The sequence below is a fragment of the Stegodyphus dumicola genome, chromosome 7, assembly GCF_044657685.1.
Source record: "Stegodyphus dumicola isolate Sdum_Otavi_A_Nest chromosome 7, ASM4465768v1".
Lineage (NCBI taxonomy): Eukaryota > Metazoa > Arthropoda > Arachnida > Araneae > Eresidae > Stegodyphus > Stegodyphus dumicola.
The window spans coordinates 203,209,689-203,226,195 of NC_140774.1; the positions used below are offsets into that span (position 1 = coordinate 203,209,689).

The following is a 16,507-nucleotide window of genomic DNA, read 5'->3' on the forward strand; positions in this document are numbered from 1 at the left end:
GTAACAATGACCTCCAGGCATAATTTGCCTGTAGAACTGCGATGGAGAGTCATTAGGAGGCTAGAGGCAGGACAATGTCAAACAGAAGTGGCCAGATGGCTAAATGTGAGTCCTTCTGTGGTTCATAGACTTTGGAGGCGATTTCAAACCACAGATTCGGCATCTAGGAGGTTCAGCCAAGGACGGCCAACTGCTACAACGAGCGCCAATGACCAATATTTGACATTATGTGCATACAGGAATAGAACCGTTACTCTGACTCTTCTTAGATCCTCCCTTGCTGCAGCCACCGGAAGGTTGGTGTCAACATCAACTGTGCGTAGAAGTCTTCAAGAAGGTGGTCTGTATGCATGCCGCTCGCGTCACGTCATAGGAGGGACCGTTTACAGTAGGCACGACAGCATGTCTACTGGATGCCTTTCCGACGGAAATCATGAATGCTCTGGTGTATAGAGACTACATCCTTGATGCTTATGTGCGCCCATGTGCCGGGGCAATAGGTGATGGTTTCCTGTAACAGGACGATGACGCAAGACCACACAGGGCACGCATTGTAAATGATTATTTTCAACAGGAAACAATTATGCGCATGGAGAGGCCAGCTCGATCCCCGGACTTGAATCTTATCGAGCACATTTGGGATGCTTTAGAGAGACGTCTAACTGCTCTCAATCTGCCTTATCAGACACTTGTCGCGCTTGCAACTGCTTTGCAAGAGCAATGGCTCTCGCTTCCTATGGAACTGATAGACCACATAATCGAAAGCATCACGCATCACTGTATTGCTTCTAGAGGCAACCATATTCCACATTGAAGGTACTTTTCCTATAGCAAACAGAAACCTACGATTTGTTCATTTTATACATGTGCTAATTTCTATACTACCATAATTGTCTGGTAATTTATTTTTATGTTATTTGATACCTTACTATATGTTGTATATTGTGGGTAAGTTTCATAAAATTCTACATGTAACTTTTTCAGTAATCGTGATTTTTGTGATTTTCCCTTAATTTATGATAACCAGTGTATTTCCAATCCAAAGTCCTTGGTTTATTGTTGAAACATTCTGGTTATCTTGTCCTTTTGATAACTTTTCCTGTTTTCTTTTCCCTATTTTAGTTTTGTCAATTTCTACAGTGCAACCACCACCACCAATTTTGCTTTCTGGATTCTATGTGCCATCTTATGTGTAATTAGCTGCCTACAGTATGAATATCAGTTGCTCACTGTATTAAGTGAAGTGTGTTGATTGTTGATGTTACTATGCGAAATAGTACTTTTTTAACTTTCTCTCTGAGAAAAAATCAGTAATGCAAATTTCAGCTGATCTTTACAGTTGGTTTCTGTCTGAAAAAATCGCCAAGTGGTATTGGTTGTTCGGGAAATCTGAAAGCCCGCTGCATGAAATAGGTTTTTCGGTAACCCTGATGTTGGCGAAACTAGCCTTGGAGAAAATTTTGTTTTTTTTTTAGCTTTTGTCATTAAAAAGGGGTTATTTCTGCGAATATTTCCAAATGTGTAGTGATAAATTTAGATTTTCGGCTATTTTACTTAACCCTCAGCTGGAGGGGCTGGCGTATGGTACAATTTTAGAGGGGCGGCGTATGAAGTTCGCCAGGTCGTTTTTCGAGCCTTTGCTTCGTGTTTGAAACTATTTAATCTTATACGTGGCATTAATAAGGTGAGTCTTCATAGTAAAAATGATATAAGAAAAAGAATAACAGAAAATTAATAATTTCAAATTATAATTCAATAAAGATGGAAATTAAGAATTTTTAATTAATTAAAAAATGGAATGCACTGGAAATGTAATTTAAAGTTATAGAGTATTCTGTATTATTTTATGTATGAAAATTATAAGATCATAAATCAAATTTACAAATTATAAATATTCCGTAAAGTTCGGTAAGTAATAAGTTTCACAAATGAAAAAATTGAAAACTTTTTGCTACTTTAATCCTCTTCAGATTGTCCCTGTTCACTGCAGCAGGGTTTGCAAAGTTGTACTGTCTTACCCAGATAAATTTTCCAGGTAAACTTAGAACACTCAGAACATTTTATAGTAGTGTAATTATTCTTCATTCTATCGCACTCAGCGCAGCGTCCTTTGATCTTTTTTGCAGGTGGCTCCTCGTCCCTTTCGGCCGTGTTATCCTCTCTTGTTGTTACCAGCCTTCTAATAATAACTTTGGAATGCGACAGAAGAAATGGCATTTTCAGGCGATTCTGAAGATGTGGTTTCATCAAAGACGTAGCTAGATTTTTCAAAAAATATCTTCTAAACTTGATGGTTGCATCAGGTTTGGCAAAGTTCAAGAGCACTTGCGAATTTATGCCCGCTATGATTAGCAGTGCAAAAAATATTGCTATTGTCCACCTCTTGGTTTTTCGGGTGACAGTGAATCATGTATCATACTTGCTTCTCTTTGAGATGCTTTCGAGATCATCTGCAGTCCTGTTACATTTGAGATAAATATTTGTATATTGTACGATAGCATCAATCATATTTGTATTTATGATTTTCTGGAAATCGGAAAGCTCATCATTTATATCGTCACAAGTTTTGGCACTTGGGAATATTTTTTTCATCAAATGTTTTCGAGGCGTTCTGGCGAATTTACTCTTGAGGGGAACTTTATTCCATTTATAAGTTTCCTTTTCTTCTTTCAGAAACTTTCCTCCAACTTTCTTCTTGTGCTTACAAAAAGCCCTCATATTTTACATCACTCATGTCATTTTCATCATCACTAAAATCGACATTTGTTTGGGAAACATCATTTGAGGAAGGAAAATGAGGATGTTTAGAAACATTTCCCTAAATTTCTGAATCACTTTCATGATCAGAATGTTCGATGACTTCCGATTCATCGACATCAGATTATCCAAATTGTCGGTGTCTTCAGCAACCAAGACTTCATCAACCGCTTCTAAAACGCGCAAATAATCTTCAGGAGGTACATTATTCTTTCGGTACATACTTGGAGGAGCGGCGTACTGCGTTCGCCTACACGACATGTTCACAATAACTGCTTTCAGAAGGAAAGCGAAAACCAGACTCGCCAGAAATACCAGATGCATTGCACTCATAGAATGTTTCTAGGAGGGTAGAGGAAGGGAGGAAGGAGTTGTTTGAAAATTACAGCCCAAAAGATGGCATTGGCGTACTCTGTACATTGCAGGGTTAATAATAATCCTTTCGTATGGACCTGGGTTTGGTTTTCAGTTGCTGTGTTTGCTTGTACGTACAGGGTATGGTCTTGGATTTTGAACTTGCTATTATTTTGCTGTGGGTACCATCATTTGAGTATGTCTGAGGTTGGTAAGAGGATGAATGTTGATTAACAGCGGATGAGCCTAGGCGACCAAAATTTAACTAAATTGCTTACATGGAGGAGATGGTGGTGGGAAACATAAAGGCATGATGTTTCATTTATTTATTCGTCTCTGTGTGTTAACTACTGCGAAAAGATTTGTTGTTTAATGTTTTTTATGTTAGTAAATATGTATTTTTGTTTATTTTATTACTCTGCGTATTTTTGGTTATTTGTTCGTCTCTGTGTCTTAAGACAGTGGCAAATTTTTTCTGGTTACCATGATAGTTTTAACTTTGTTTTAGCTTTCTGATTAAGTGAAAATAGATCAAATAAAGTTAAGGCAGTGCGCAAAGTTAAGACAGTGTGCAATTCCTAGTTTGTACGATTCTCTAATGATTTTTTTTTTTTTTTAAGTTATAGTTTGATGTGTATATGGACACAAAGTTTGTGTAAGTATTTGACTTCTAGTTTTGGTTTCGTGTAGCAGGCGGAAGGATCAGCACCATCTTGAAATTGGTGCTGATCCTTCCTGGCGCCGATCTTGGTGTCAAAAAAGAGACGATTCGCCAAGGGGTACAGTAGAGTAAATTTTAACCCAGGTTTCTTATGAAAACGTTTGGTTTTAGCAAATCAAGTATGACAATTGTTCTGTGACATGTGCCTAAGACACTTGCTGGTCTTTTCGTAAGGTGTGATTCAATATGTACTCCATGTGTCCCTTAAAGGCCTCTTGATGCTCTCCTTATCAAGCAAGAGTCACATGCTCAGCAAAGCATGGAGATCATAAATAATGTTATACCACCACCCTAGTTGGTCGTCAAATTTGACACCAGCCAGACAAGGCTTTGAACTTAAATTAATGAGATTAGGCCCCTAAATTAATGACGCTTACACCACTATCACTTATTTTGGGAGCAGTGGCGGCTCGTAATAAGCACTATGGAACTGCAGCACCCCCTATTTCCACTTATTATTTTTAATATTTAATATAGTGTGCCCTTTAGTCTTTAATTCTTTCTTTATACTTTTACGATACATAATCCTTATTTTACAATACATATCTCTCTATATATACGCCATTTGCTGTGTGGTTTCAGGGCACGACCACTGCACCACTAGAGCATTGTGTGACAGAGGATCAATGGTCGCGCCTTGAAAGTACTGCTCTTCACAATGGTGTTTGCTTGCTTCTCAAATAGGAATGTTTATTTTTGCCCGGATATAGATAAGGGGTTTTGAAACCACGGAGTTATTTTATTACTAAACAATACATGCACCTGCCCAGTAAAAATGTATTTCTTTTCTGGGGACTTTTGTCTGACCTCAGTACACTTGCTCTTCAAGCTAGTATTGTGATTTTATAAACTATTTACTGTGGTTTAAATTTAATGTAACTATACTTTTCTATAATTAAAAATAAAAATCGCTTTTTTTAAAGTTTTTTAAAAAAAGTTTTATTTAATTAAAAAATATTTTGGGACGAAATACGAATAAAATAAGTATGAATGGGAAATGAATGATCCGTACCAAACCCAGAAAGACCAAGCCCTCCCCCTCCATTAACATAAAAAACCACAAATTTCATGTGCCAGATGAAAAGAAACTAAATAACGCTGGAAATATACCAGTGAAATTTAGATCCAGGCAGTGTACATTTTGTAGCACTAGGAAGAAACCTTATAGAAGATACATGGGCGAAACGTGCAATGTGGGTCTATGCATGTGCCAAAAAGAAAAAACATGCTTTGAATAGTATCACAAAAAAATTTGTTCTTGGAAATTTAAAAAAAAAACACCGAGTCTTTTTTTATCCTATTTTACTGAGTTTTTAAATTTATTTAGCCAAACGTCCTTATTATGTAGGTACTTATATTTTCACAGCTATAGAAAAATTGGTACTTACATATTAACGCAACCAGGCCAAAATTCGCATAAATCGCCAAATTTGGTGACCCTACTTACGGCAACCCTACGTGTTATACATAGTTTTGTAAAAAGAAAAAATAACACTCGGCATGTACTACCACAGCAATGGGTTTTCGGCGGAATTTGCTGAGAAAAGAAAGAGACTTTTTTTGGTTACTGTACCTAACAGAAGCGCCGTTACCCTCATGGAAAAAATTTGCGAAAATATCAAGGAAGGAAGCATCATTTATTCGGATTGCTGGAAAGGATACAATACAAGTGAGTTTGAAAATGCTGGATTTCTGCATGGAACTGTTAATCACAAATATAACTTTGTGGATCCCAACACGGGCGTTCACACACAACATGTAGAGCGCATGTGGGGCTCAGCCAAATGGCGCAACAAAAAACAGAGAGGAACAGCCCGTCATCATCTTGACTCATACCTTATCGAATTTATATGGCGCCAGGCTCGAGCTGTTAATGGCGAAGACGGTTTTCAATCAGTGCTAAAAGCAATAGCCAAAAGATTTCCGCCGAAAAAATAATTCTGCAACTTATTCAAATTCGAAACCGGAAGGGTTTAATTGCTATTTTATATTTTAAAACAAAATAATATAAAAAACTGTATTAAAATTATCTGTAATTAATAAATGTACATTTTCTTTCTATTCATACTTTTTTACTCAAACTTACAAATCGCGCCAACCTGGTTGCGATAATACGTAAGTACTGAAAAATTACATAAATGTTTATTTTTTAATTTTTTCTGACGATTTACTTTGTAAAATAATGGAAAAAATGATATATAATGCAATTCTTACATACTTTTTTTTTAATTCGTAAATTTTGTCATTTATTGGGAATATGCACGGAGAAAGGTAAGTTTTTTTTCCTACTACGTGAGTAAGTTTCAAAGTCCTAGACGCGCGGGGGTTTCACAGTGCGACCACCAGCCACAGAACAATGGGCAAGAGTGGATTTTTAAAAATTCATATATTATTTGTCTGTATGATTATAATATTCAATTTCTTGAATTTTTAGTTAAAAAAATTATAAAATTAATATCGCGCACGTCAAAGGGTTAAGGGTAGGAGAAGCAACTTGGCCTTTCTGAAAATACAACTAAATGACCGGTACATTTATAAGAGATATATTCTCTACACCTAATCCAATGACCAAGTAAGCGAGTGGGTGGAAAAATTGTCGACCTGAACGAAGATATGTTCCTATGGGGAAAAATAAAGGCTACAGGGTTCTTTCTCAATACTGGATATTTGTCAGATTATGCTTTTCAAATACTGGATGTTTGTCAGATAAACTGGTGAATTCTTCCTTGCTAAGTTTTTGGAGAGACGGCAAAAATTGTCATCCATAAACTAGAAGAACTGACGATTTCTTCAGGTTCTTGGTGGACCCATAAAACAGAAGAACTGAAAAAAGCAAGTTAGAGATATTTAATTACAAAATTCAGTTTGTTTATCTGACAACAGCTGCTGATATACAAAACAACTGTGACATTCCACTAAGCAGTGGAATAAAAACAGAGCACATCTTCTCAAGTCTTACCTTGCAGAGTTCGTGTAATGAAAGTCTTTGAGATGAGAAAATTTTTCAGAATTTTGTTTAATGGTTTAGATGCATGTTTCTGTTGTTCATGTTTTCATGTTCATTGTTTTTTCATTTGCTTCACAGTGGCAAGCTAGATGCATTAAATTTTAACAAATTTTATTACATGTTTATAAATTTATTCAATTACTTATGTACTTAAATTGATGACTAGTTCATTATGTTTGCTTATGGAAAGTTGGGAAAATTAAAAATTAAATTTCGGTAGAAACCATATTTTATGTTACAGGATTATGAAAAACAAAATAGCAAGCTCTATGAAGTAGCTGACTGGTAATTACCCAATAAAAAAATTATCTTGTAAATGCAGGGCATAAATTTACATACTCTTGTTAATTTCAGTAATGTAGCTGAAGAAAATGCTGTATTCAGTTTTAGCTACTGTAGTTTATAGTTGATACAAAAAGTATTAAAACTTCATGAATAACATGTTTGCAAAATGTGCATATATTGTTTTCAGGAAAAGGTTATTATTATTAATTCTCTGGTTAATAATTAATTAATAATGCATCACAAAGGAAAAGGTTGAAGTATCTTTGCAGCTGTTGCATTTTGATTAAACATATTTTTGATTTAAAAAAAAAAGTGTAACCAAAAAATTTCTTGGAAAATTCAGTGACGGACATGTTATGCTAGCTGATCCTGCATACCATGTAGACTGTCTAATTCTGCTACTTGTACATTACCTATTTGTATCAAAAGTATAGCTTTTTGGCAGCAATAAAATTCTGTAATTAGACTGCGGATTAGGTTTCTCAACAGAATTATGCAGAATCATCTGTGTAATTCTGTTTTTTTAATTTTTAAAACCAGCAGGTTAATTTAAGGATGAAAACTTGGTTTGCTATTACATTAAATATGGTATTGATATTACATGGTATTATTTTTAGTATTAAAAAGTGTATATCCATGTATATTGTATGCATGCATGTGATTTGTTTTCCCCTTTAAATATAAAGTTTATGAAATTTATTTTTATGATTTCTGTATAATTTTAAATATCACATGTCTGTTATCATATTGGTTAACAAAATCTTTTTGTGCTAAAGCACAAAGTGAAATTTCAACCAATTTTCTTTAATTTTTCTTTTATAATGTTAAAGATGGAAAAAGAGGTCTGTTTCCCCCTCCACTAGCATAAGAAATAATAATAAAGAAATTAAAAGTGACTATGTTTTAGCCTCAAAACATGTTTCATTAATATTTTATGATGAACATCAATTAGTGATTAACATATAATCTAAAGATTATTTTAGTGTACTTGCCTATAAAAATTTTAATTCTAATTAATTTAACACAAAACTAATTTTAAATAAACTAAAATTACATAAATAAAATCACTCAAATTTTCATTTTAAATAATAATAATTTTACCATGCTATAAGATATTATTTTATGCATATTATCCTTCAAAAAGTTAAGAAATAATATTTAAGTAACAGAACTATCATTATACACAGTATTATCTTATCTCCAGTATTAAACTATAGACAGATGTTTTCAATACAAAAATAACCATTATGGAAACTTTAGTTTTTATTTTTTGATGCATACTTGTTTCTGGTCATCCAACAGCAGAGCAACAAATTATTTTATCGCTTGAAATTTAAAAAGCATCCCTAGGATTAAGTATTTAGATTGAAATTTCCTCGGGGGGGGGGAGAATCCATTGGCAAATATATATTGAGAATAATGTGAAACATATTTGTCAGTTAGGAAACAATAGAATAAGAGGCTTTAAGAGATTAAAAATGACTAAAATTAACTTGAGTATAAAAAATAATAAAATTTTGAATAAAATTACTTTGCTCCAACCCTGAGTTGTATGTTTGGGCCCAAGAAAATCATTTCTTGATCAGATAAATTGCCAGCTTAGATTTTCTATGTTGTCTACGTGCTTTCAGTCCAGCTTAGTGCCTTCTTGCAGCACTCATGCTGGTTGGCACAGCATGATCTTCCTACATTCATTTTAATTGTGTGGATCATATCTAAGATTTTACAGACTCGTTCTTATAAACTTTCTATCTTCTTTTTGAGAGGATATTTTTTTATGGCCACATTTGCCTAAATGTTTCAGTGAGGAATTTTTATTTTTTGCTGTCTTTTTTGTAACACAATATAGAGTGAAACCGTTAATTTTTTGTAACGTCTTTATGTTTTAGATCAGTATTTTTGTTAATATCTAGATTTGTTCTTTTAATTCTTCATTCAAATTTTCTTTTTACCCATTTAAGTTATTAAATAAATTCAGTTAAATAACAATGCAAAAGTAAGTGCTGTAAAGGTTAAAGTAAATGTTTAACTAAAAAGAACAACAGCAAATTGAAATTGATTAAATAATTTAACAAATTAATGAATACAATTAATTAAATCCAAATATTAAATTTATTAGACCAGTGAAGTAATGAAATATTGTTAACTCTGAAATAAAATCAGAAAGAAAAATATGCATATAGTTTATTTAATGTGCAAGTGATTAAAAATATGTTATCATTTCTATTTGTCAAATTAGATGTAAAAAATTTCATTCATATAAAAATTGTTTGCTGTAAGTTTAACTGATTAAGGTGAAGCAAATCAAGGGCTGTCTGCCTGTGGAGAGGAACAACTGCCTATGGGGGGAGGCTTCACTTATTGTTTAGTCAGATAGAAAAATGCTAACACTCTGCAGCTTCTCAAGAACAAAAAATGTGGTTGTGGCTAATATGAATTCAAGGTAAGTTATTGCATCGTACTAGCCGCACTGCAATTCGCTGATCAGCAAGTGTTTGTCAGTGAATGCAGGAATCTCAATCAGTCGGGAGAAAAATCATATTTGTAGCCTTTTTTTTTTTTTTTTTTTTTTTTTTTTTTTTTTTTTTTTTTTGGGTTGAACAATATATTCTCCATACCTAGGCTTAAAAATGGTGAAGGGATTTCTTGAAAAGGGATTGTAGGAGGAAGGGAAAGGATTTTTTTCAGGATGCAGGATAGTGTGCGTAGATCCGGATATTGGACTTTCAGGTTTTATGCTGTATAGTAAGTATGCTTTACCTAAGAGGAGTGCCACTGAACCACTGTTTGAAAATGTAGGGCATGACAAACTAAATTTGGAAAATGCTGGGTTACATCAGGGTTTCTTAAACTTTTTTCGATTGGGACTCCTTTTTATCACTGAGATTTTTTTCGTGACTCCCAAGATTCCATAATATTTATCAAAATTTTGTGGGACCCTATAATAATTGCACAAATCCAACATACGAGTGAATGAAACTGTCAATATTTTCACTTGTACTGTAATATGCAGTCAAGAGTCGTTAATTCGACACCCATAATCCGGAATGATCTATAATCCAGACTTCAAAGCTAAAAACTTTCTGCGCATTCGCCGCGTTGACGCATGTGCATAGGCGTTTACACGTCCACGTAAGACCTTTACGACCGTGCATATGTGCGTGCGCAAGCGCAGAATACGTTTTCACGTGCGCGTTTTATGTATAACAGACAGCATAAGCTAAAATTATCTAATTACCTATTTCAGTTAATGTTGATGATTGCGTTGTTCCTTAATCTTCGAATTGGATCCGTCTTATTATTTTTTGCAGACTGTAAGAGCAATTTTATAAAAGTAAACTTGAACTTTCGATTATGTCAAATAGAATTTCCGATGCTGGAGCTCCCAAAGGATCTACAAAACGAAAGTATGTTTCGATGTCCATCAAACAAAAAGTGGAATTGCTGCAAAACTTGGATAAAGACATGAAGAAGGTGACAGAGAGGTTAGTGAAAACGAAAAAATTTCGATTGACAAGTTAGTCGGTATTCTCGGCACAGCAATTGCGGGACTTGAACAGCGGAACTTTGTAACTGAACAAGAAATTATGTCTGTTTATAGAATTAAAGAAAAAGTATTATCACATAATACGAAGCAACTTAAACAACTTACATAAAGAAATGTTTAATAAAGTAAACAAATAAATATTAAGCTTTTTTTTTTAAAAATTTTGATACCCTTTAGATCATAATTGTTCTTTATTTCATAAATTACGGTTTAATATTTTTAGTTTTAGAATTTCTGCATGCCATCTTATGAGATTTAAACTGATGATCTATAATTCGGAAAAATCGATAATCCGGAATCGCCGAAGTCCCGACGAGTCCGGATTAACGACTTTTGACTGTACTATATGCAGTTTTAGGTCATTAACTTTAATTCCTAATTTGAAAACATAGAACAATGTTGAAAATTTTAAATAAGTAACAGACAAAATGACAGCATCACATACAAAGCAAGGAAAATGAATGTTTTTATTATAAAAAGAATGCGTCAAAATGTTTTTGATTTTTTCTTTGTCTGTATTGTCTTATAGGTACTTACATATTAACACTACTGCACTCACATATTAACTCCACCGCAGGAGAACTTGCGCTGGTGCACCAATAAAGAGCAATCCTGTTGTTCACACACGGTTATCTTTTGGATTCCTTTCTGCCTTGTTGTTTGCTGATTTTTGATGCCATTTTTTAGTGCTACGAAAACGCATCTTCGGAATTTGCCAAACGCAGAAGAAGATGCAATTTTATTTTCTCACAAGCGAAATATTTTACCAAAAAAATGAAATTGTACCAATTCGCATGATATGAAACTTTATTTTGGTAAACGTACATTTTAATTTAAGACAGTGTGATCAGCAAGTGGGACTTAGAAAAGACAACTGGTTTGAAGGAAGCAGAATTCCATTTTGTTCAGCTTTGAGATTCATATACCATTGGTGCGAGGAGTTGACGTCGATTAAATTTTGTGAAAAGCAATTCGATTTATCGGATAAAACTGTTATAGATTAGAACAATTACATGCGTGCGTTATATGCCTTGGATATGGAGAATAAACCAAACAAGAAAGTAGGTGGACCAGATTGCATTGTGGAAATTGGTAAAAGTTTGTTTACTAAGCCTAAAAATATTTGGGGTTGAATATTACCCAAACAGTGGGTGTTTGTTGGTATATGTAAAGAAACAAAAGATTCGTTTGTTGTCACTGTTCCTAATAGAACTGGCTCTACCCTTCTTAAGAAAATTATTGAAAACATTGCAGATGGTAGCACAATTTATTCTGACAGTTGAAAAGGTTACCAGACAAATAGAATAGAAAAAGAAGGATTCTTACATGCTAAAGTTAATCATATATACAATTTGATTGATCCTGATACAGGAGTTCATAGACAAACTCATAGCCCATTCATAGCCCATTTTCCACCGAAATCCGATTGACTACTTTGATTTTAAATAAAGTGTTTTCATTTTAAATAAAGTACTTTAATTTATGATATGATTTGTCGAAAAAATTTTAGGTGTAGATTGGCGGCACTTAAAAACCGCCAAATCTGCAGCTTTGGTAACGTAAATACCATCTTGTCTTTACCTATTTTCAGATACATTGTGTAAAATTATTTGGTAATTGTAAAATTATTATAAGTTAAAAAAATATAAAAACTACTAAAATTTTTGGCGACCCTCTGTTGCAGGTGCCATGACCTGCAGCAGGGGTCCTATGTAATAATGATAGGCCCACCAGCGGCCGAGCAGTAAAGATGCTGAACACTGGTAATTCGGTCCGAGGTTCGAATTCCGCGAACGAGCTGGCTGCATGGTCGTTTTCGTGGTTTTCCCCATGTGTAATGTGTATGCGAGCCAGTTTCTCTTAGAAAGTCCTCCATGAAGGCATCCCTCCCTTTAGGCAGATAGCCCTTGTCTGCTTTGCCATAATTGAATAACCCATAACCCTATGTAATAATGTAATGGTTTTATGGGGTCCTATGTGATAATGTAATGGTCCTATGGGATCCTATGTGATAATGTAACCCAGGGTTAAGAAACCCTGGGTTACATTATTGATTTCAAAAACAGGAGTCAGTGTATTTACCCCTTCTAAAAAGGATGCAGTGCATAATCCTTACCCTAAATGAAGAAAGCAGTAGGCCAAAAAAGGTTTATAATCTATGATGTAAAGGATCAGATCGAAAAGTTTTTTAAGCATACAAGATTTTTGTTTCATTAGAGTATGAAAATTTATTTTAGTTTAAACACAATGACACTGATGAATTTAATGTGGATTACTTATGATTAATTTGTTAAATGTGGAAATGGATAAACAAATGTAATATATTTCATTAAAAATGTTTATTAAGAAAATGTTAGATTTCATGAAATACACAGAAAAAAAATATTTGTTATGAAAGCTTTTATTTTGTAGATATTTCTATATATTTTGTTATTTAACTACTTTAAATTAAATTTTTCTATTAATTTTCTTATATAAAGTAATTTCTGTTTCTAACAGAAAAGAAAAAAAAAGCAAAAACTTACCCAGTTCCCTATGGGCGGACACCAGGAAATATCTCTGCCATATGTAAAGCAGTATCTAGCTTGTTAAGTATATCACAAACTTTAAGACAATTAAAGTTGGAAAATTTAATGATGAGACCTGAAGATGCAGATTCTCTTTCTGAGGTAAATTTGTTTTCTTAAAATAATATTCATTATTTCTCTTAAGACATTTTGATTCTTTTTAATATAGTTTAAATTTATCTTCTGAGTTAATTTATTATATTGTTTGTCTAATTATAAACAACATTTGTGGTACATTCTGCTATATTTCACCGACAGGGTGCAATAACTATTACTCTTTATATTATAAAATATAAATGACTGTTAGCTTTTTTATGCTGTATATTGTAAAATAATCGTAATAATTCTACATCATGTATTAAATGAATAGCATACTTTTATGTTAATTGAGTAGTCTTTCTCAAAAGCTTTTGAAATATTTAAATTGTGTGATTTTTTTTTTAAATGAAAGCATGGGAATGAATACATGGGAAGAAAATCAGTGCAAATCTACAGATTTAAAATGAGATGATAAAATATAATGATGTGTAAAGCAATGACACAGTCATAAAACTGTGTAAAGCTATATATGCATCTTCTGTTAAATTAAAATGTTGATTGTATATTTTTCTCATATATGCCATATTTTCTTGAGAATAAGCTGCAATTTTTTGCAAAAAGTAGATGAAAATTGGCTAATACATGCAGATTATTAGAAATAGGTTCTTAAAGGGCTAACTTTCATGTTCCAGCCTATTGATGTTACTGTTAATTCCTCCTTCAATGATTAATTTGGAGATTTTAAAACAATTGGATGAACCATGAGGGAAAAATCAAAGTGTTCCAATGTGCAGTGTTGCACATGAGTGGATTCGGGCAGCCTGGGAAAGTCTGAAGTCTGAAATTTAATTTTGAAAAATAAAATATTCAATGCTCTAGACCAGCAGTTCTCAAGCTTTTGACTAACGCGTGTACCACCACTACAAAGTACTGCTACCACCACCACCACTCTTGAACAAAGCTCAGATTGCATAAATTTACGAGTGTTAGAAAAAAAACTGAATCAGGATGTTGGAGTTTTAATTTTTGGATTTAATAGTTAAATTATACTTTGCTTCTTTGCGTACCACCTATTTTTCTCTTGTGTATCACTGGTTGAGAACCTCTGCTTTAGACGGCTGTGAGGATGACATGCTATGGATATTGGTACCAGTAATTGTGATACTGGTATTACAAGCAACTGCTCTACTCTAGAGGTACCAATACTGACAGTGGATAAGAGATGCTCAACACAGAAATACATTCCTTTTGGCTGATGATGAAAATTTTATCTCTATGATGCTAAGCACTGTTTACATTTTAGCTACTTTCACATCTCCAGAATGGGAAAAATGTTGTAGATGGTAAACAGGCTATCCATAACCTTTTTTTTTTTTTTTTTTTTAAATTCGATGTAAAAATTAGAGGCACAGCTTGTATATACAAGAATAAAGTATATCCTATCCAAATGGCCCATTGAGAAACATATTAACAGCGCTTTACTGTTCTAATTTATGCAGCTTTCAAGTGCCTCATGACATATACTAGGTTGCTAATAAGTATTCTTTTAAAGGAAATGTAGTTTAAATAAAATAAAATTCTCAAAACATTTATATGAAAAATTAACCAGAAATACTCAATTTGAATGAATAAACAAATTTTGCGAATAAGTATTTGAAAAAAATCTTATTCATTCATGCAACTCAGACAATTAAAACCTAAGAATGAAAAAATATATATATATATTAAGAATGACAACTGTTATTTAAAAATATAGGTACTTACGTATTAACGCAATCAGGCCAAAATTTGCATAAATTGCCAAATTTGGCGACCCTACTTACGGCAACCCTACGTGTTATACGTAGTTTTGTTAAAAGAGCATGTGGAGATTCACAAAATTTTCTGCATTTTCGTGCAAATTTTTGTAATTTATGAGAAAATAGCAGTGTACGTGGATAAAGTCAAGAGTGTGCGCATTGCCATTTTTGTGCAATTCTGGGAAGTTTTTTTAAGTAAAAATAAGTCGACGTGTACATGGTTATGGCGAATACGGTTTTCAATCAGTGCTGAAAGCAATAGCCAAAACATTTCCGCCGAAAAAATAATTCTGCAACTTATTCATATTCAAAACCGGAAGGGTTTAATTGCTATTTTATATTTTAAAACAAAATAATATAAAAAACTGTATTAAAAATTATCTGTAATTAATAAATGTACATTTTCTTTTTATTCATACTTTTTTACTCAAACTTACAAATAGCGCCAACCTGGTTGCAATAATACGTAAGTACCAAAAATATAAAGTAAAGATACATGCAAGAAAGAAGAAACAATTATTCATTTTCCTGTCATGCAGACTGAAAGAGAAAATGAAGAGAAATTCACCAAGTGAACTATTCTTGGCACAAATTTAAAAAAAAGTGGACCAAGCTAAATTCTTTAATTTTTCCTTAAAATTTATGAAATTTGATATGTAGACATAATTTGAAATTAAGGCACAGCACAGAAATGAAATATGGAAATAAATCAAGATGTCTCTTTAGAAAAGCTCAGTTTTATGTCAAAATACATATCTTAGAACAACATTATATGTAAATCTAATTTATGCCTTAAATCATGCTTTTGAGATATGAAAAAAGCAAGTTTAATTTCATCAAGTAACTGAATAGAACAGGGGATATAGAACTATACCCCCTTTTTTAACTGCTCGGTTGCTGTGGAGTTTGAGACTGCTTCTGTAATAGAGTTGTATTGGTAAATCATAATGTCCCAAATATCTAATCAGTAATATTACAGTAAACTGAACTAGTTGAACAGAAGTCATACTACCAAATTCCCTTGCATGAAAATCAGAGTGAGGTATAGAAACCTGTTGCTAATGGTGGTTCCAACAAAGCATTCAAAACTATTATGAAGGCCACACAAACCCAAGATGAAAAATGGTGGGTCACATGATAGGAAAGCTGCTGTGAGTACACCAAAAATTTTGCTATATGTCAATCAGGACGACTTGTTTTTAGTGTCTTGTAATGAGTCCATTACACTCATTGCAACAGATGGCACAAAAGGAGTCTAGCCTTCTTGTAATGAGTCCATTACACTCATTGCAACAGATGGCACAAAAGGAGTCTAGCCTTCTTGTAATGAGTCCATTACACTCATTGCAACAGATGGCACAAAAGGAGTCTAGCCTTCTTGTAATGAGTCCATTACACTCATTACAAGAAGGCTAGACTCCTTTTGTGCCA

The 16,507-nt window shown here is 33.3% G+C and overlaps 1 protein-coding gene across 1 annotated transcript in view; it reads left to right on the forward strand.

Moving 5' to 3' along the window:
• LOC118198986 (uncharacterized) overlaps positions 1-16,507 on the forward strand; it is an 86,311-nt gene that overhangs the window by 17,764 nt on the left and 52,040 nt on the right. Inside the window, exon 3 of the mRNA XM_085821255.1 lies at positions 13,171-13,340. Within this exon, the coding sequence (XP_085677381.1) occupies positions 13,171-13,340 (170 nt within the window). The remainder of the gene's footprint in view (positions 1-13,170; positions 13,341-16,507) is intronic.